The 4,513-nt window shown below is 36.4% G+C and overlaps 1 protein-coding gene across 1 annotated transcript in view; it reads left to right on the top strand.

Moving 5' to 3' along the window:
* Positions 1–1,523: 1,523 nt before the first annotated feature.
* Positions 1,524–4,513, top strand: part of LOC121379515 (katanin-interacting protein-like) — a 44,868-nt gene continuing 41,878 nt past the window's right edge. Inside the window, exon 1 of the mRNA XM_041508159.1 lies at positions 1,524–1,817. Within this exon, the coding sequence (XP_041364093.1) occupies positions 1,524–1,817 (294 nt within the window). The remainder of the gene's footprint in view (positions 1,818–4,513) is intronic.

The following is a 4,513-nucleotide window of genomic DNA, read 5'->3' as shown; positions in this document are numbered from 1 at the left end:
ATTTTTTTTTTAACTTTGTAAAGTCTTGAACCAAAGTAATAAAAACAGACCGACAATGCAGGGGGTCGAATTTTACGATATTCCACAAATAGTAAAATTTCGAAACAGAATAGTAAAATAGTAAAAAAATATTCCGTCATGAAAGTGAAATAAAGCACAGAATACCGAAAATCACTGCACTATTGCGCTTATGCTTTTTCTTCAGCTACATTTTTCTGCAGAACAAATCCTCGTGCTACTAAGTCCTTTCTCATGCACTCATGCAAAATAAATGTCTTTTGATCAAGACTAACGTTTGGAGTGAGTACATTTGTATTCCAGCTAGTATGCAGCATAGATTGGTATATAAACAATAGTTCGTTACGCATTTTGTACAGGGTGACGTAGCCCAGTCAAGAAAACTAGTGATACATTAATAAATGAAGGGATAGTACATTTTAGATGGATAGTGTTTTTTTAAATCAAATTGTGCCATATGTAGTGATTGCCAAACCTGCAAGTGATTTGTGCTGGACCTGCCAAAAAACAACAGCCCTCATCATAAAGAATGTAAGTTTTTCGATTAAGGGTTTATAAAATAATTATTCTCCGCTTGAAATCAGTTTGATAGAAAACCAACTACATGACCATGTTTAATAATTATTGTCCTGTACTTGGAATAACTGCTACACAATCTAGAGTCCATACCACAACTAAGGAGCCTAAGGTGGCCAACCAAGGATGGTGCCATTTATCGTGATTAGTCGTACTGGAATCAAATCGTACATGACTTTAATTAAAAATTGAATTACATTACTGTAGTGATAAGACAGAAGAGGTGTCCACTCCTTTAAATTAATTGAATTCTAAGGTTGTGTTCCATTTATATTTTTCAGGTGAATATACCAGAAGAAGAAAAGACCGCTATTTTGAAGAAGCAGGAAGAGCACCTTTTTCACGCAACTGCAGAACGCTCCTTCTATCGCCAGTTGTGTGCAGAGTCAAAGGTCGCAGCTGCTGAATTCAATGTGATGAAGCTTACCAAGTCCGTGCCCTGTTCGAAAGATTGTGAATTCCACTATTCATTTGATTACGCACACAAAAGTGCATTACCCGTGTGATCCAATGCAGCCTGGGCCCATTTATTTTAAAACTCCAGGAAATGTGGCATGTTTGGGGTGAATGCAGAGGCCTCCAAGCTCAGGTGAATTACCTAACTGATGAAGCGAATTCCTGTGTAAAGGATCCAATGTAGTCATTAGTCTGCTGCACCATTTTCTTGAGACCTATGGAATTGGCGAGACGAGTTACAACTGAATGCCAACAACTGCTCGGGACAAAACACAAACAATGTGATGATGCAGTATCTTTGTTGGCGGACCTTGGTGGGTTTGCACCACAAAAACTCTATTCACTTCCTATTGGCAGGCCACACAAAGTTTGCACCTGACTGACTATTAAAGAGGACATTCCGTAAGACATACGTATCTTCCCTTTCTGAAATATGCAATGTGGTTGAACGGTCGACTGAAAAAGGGATAAACATGCACCAGGTTACTGGTGATCAGGAGGGCACAGTTATTACGAAAACCTACGACTGGACAACATTCTTGACAGAGTTTTTCCGAAAATTCCCAGGCCTTAAGTCTATACACCACTTCAGTTTCCAACATGAGCAGCAGGGTGTACTAAAGTACAAGCAATTCATCGGGAGCGAGGAGAAAACCTTCTATCTGTTGAAGAAAGTTCCTCCTCACAACACAATGCCCGAGGTCATCAATCCGAAAGAACTAGATGATGCAGGAAGGCATACTTGTTCAAAGATGTCAGAGAATTCTGTAAACCAGGAACGGAGGATCTTGTGTGCCCCCAAACCACCGAATGCCTGAACCAGTGGTGAATAACAATGTGGACATTGTTGCAGAACATGTGAGGAGAGAAAGAGAAAACAGGGAAACTGTGGCCCTGCTCCAAAATGGCACCAGTGAATAATGGTGTTTTTCCTAGCTTGTTTTAGCATGGTGCAGCACCATCTTGCCTTAACCTGTGTCATGCTGTACTGAGATTAAAAAGGCATTTTTCAATAATTAATTCTAAAATTGCTGATGAACCCCAAAAAATTATTTTTAATTAATAAAAATATCTGTTATATCTGTATTATATTTGCCATTCATATTAAAGCAAGAACATTAATTACTTATTTTATGTTTTTTTTTTATTTTTTGTCTTTAATGCAAAAAAGTGCCCTGGAAATGATGAAAATGCCCCCAAAGTGTTTTGTCTACCATGCCTTGCCAAATTTCTAGGTAAAACACTACTTATAACAATGCCATGTTATTGTTATTCTTTGAAATTCACAATTCTTGTCTATGCATTTTTTGAGCGGTAGGTGGTGCCAAGCAGGTTAGAAAAATGCCCAAAAATCAGGCACACTTTTTTCAGACAGTGTTCTCCACAGCAGTTAAAAAAGAGCCCCTCTGGCCAAAGAAGTGAAAATTCATCTCCATTTATTTTTTAATGGCCCCCTGTGTCATTTGAACCACCTTAAAGTGCAATAATATGACTCTAAATACCTTTAAAATGCATCTGAAGTTTAAAGTATAACATAAAAAAAAAAAAAAACATTTTTTTTTTTTTTTTTTTAATTCCATGAGGGTGAAAATGCAGATCCGCCACTCTTTAAACTAAAAAAAAAATGTTCAAAACAGCGATAAATTCTAATTCATTCTTGCTGAAACCATCCCCAGACATGTTTTCTTAAAGTTTTAGTGCTTAAGGTGCCTAAAAATGCATGGTTGCTATGAAATTTTAATGCAACAGCCCACTTTTGGTGGAGTGGCTGACATATCTGTTTACTAAGAATATTTTGTTTTTCAACTATTCATAATTCAATAAATGTACTACAATGAGGTTGTTAAAAATTTACACACTGCTGTTCTTTCTGGGTTCTTTATAGGTATAGGGGTGATAAGTAGATGTTATGCGCCAGCTATGCTCAATTTTTTTAAAGACTACCATTAAACAAACCCTGGTTCCTTGTGGTGGCTCTGATGTTGACGAGTGTGACTGTATATTATGCGGAAGCTATGCTCAATTTTTTTTTTAAGACTACCATTAAACAAACCCTGATTTCCTTGTGGTGGCTCTGATGTTGACGAGTGTGATTGTATTTAATGCGGAAGCTATGCTCAATTTTTTTTTTAAGACTACCATTAAACACACCCTGGTTTCCTTGTGGTGGCTCTGATGTTGACGAGTGTGACTGTATTTATGCCGTAGCTATGCTCTCTTTTTTTTGAGACTACCATTAAACAAACCCTGGTTTCCTTCTGGTGGCTCTGATGTTGACGAGTGTGACTGTATTTTATGCGGTAGCTATACTCTCTTTTTTTTTTGAGACTACCATTAAACAAACCCTGGTTTCCTTGTGGTGACTCTGATGTTGACGAGTGTGACTGAATTTTATGCGGACGCTATGCTAATTTTTTTTAAAACAGCCATCAAAACTTGAAATTCGTTTGGTTTCATGGGGGTCTGATCATCTCATAATGAGCAAAACTAGAACTTTAAAAAAATTTAAAGATAAAGGGGCTATTGAATTTGTGAAAAGTGACACTCAAGTAGAATCAACAATTGAAACAGCATTTAATTTTGTTCAGCCAAGTAGATAACATTAACATATTAAAGCTATATTGATATTCAATGAATTTTATATTATTTTGTCTTATGAATAATTTTTCTGAAAAAGCATTCAGGAAATACATTCTTGCATTTTAGAATGCTCTAGAATCCATTTTCGGCTGGACCCGCAAGGGGCCTAGGTGGGCCCCTTGAATACCCGGCCAAGATTTCAACTGATTTTGTGAACCTCTGTTCTCATGTATGCTTGCTTAAGTTACTATTTTATCACAAAAATACATGTATGTGGCCATCTTTAATATTTTGTACTTATTTTATAGCATTAATTTATTTTAGAAATAATATCTTTTTTGTGCATCTCTTATAGTTACTTAGTTATTATTTTGTGGTAAAATACTCAACCATCTTATTTACTTTTCTTTCATATTTTCAGTCATTAATGAATTTTTTCTAGGAATTAACAGGGGTTCTAGAATGTGGTGGCAAGTGAATAATGAATCCACTGGCCCCATGGCAAGTGAAATTATTTTAAATTCTAGAACCCCTGCAGGAATAATAGTTAATTTTATTTTTCAATGTGTTATTTTTTATTTTTATTTTTTTATAATGTCTTTGAAAGTTAAGTTACCGGTAAGATGCTCAAGTCGCAGTTCAACCGAATGAACAGACATTGGATGAATCCAACCATAGGAACATTGGTAACGCACGCCATGTTCAGTCTTGGCGAGAACGACTGAAACAAGACCCAGTGAAATGGGCAGAATTTAGAATTGCTGAAACTGCTTGTGCAAGAGTACAGGAAATCTCGGACTGATTAGGAAAAGCACTTGAGAGAGAAAAATCGGGAACAACAGAGAGGATTTCAAACTAAATACAATTACTCGAAACTGAAGTG

Source organism: Gigantopelta aegis, chromosome 8 (assembly GCF_016097555.1).
Source record: "Gigantopelta aegis isolate Gae_Host chromosome 8, Gae_host_genome, whole genome shotgun sequence".
NCBI classification, from domain to species: domain Eukaryota; kingdom Metazoa; phylum Mollusca; class Gastropoda; order Neomphalida; family Peltospiridae; genus Gigantopelta; species Gigantopelta aegis.
The sequence above is the reverse complement of the archived record's forward strand: the minus strand, read 5'-3'. Positions and strand labels throughout refer to the sequence as shown.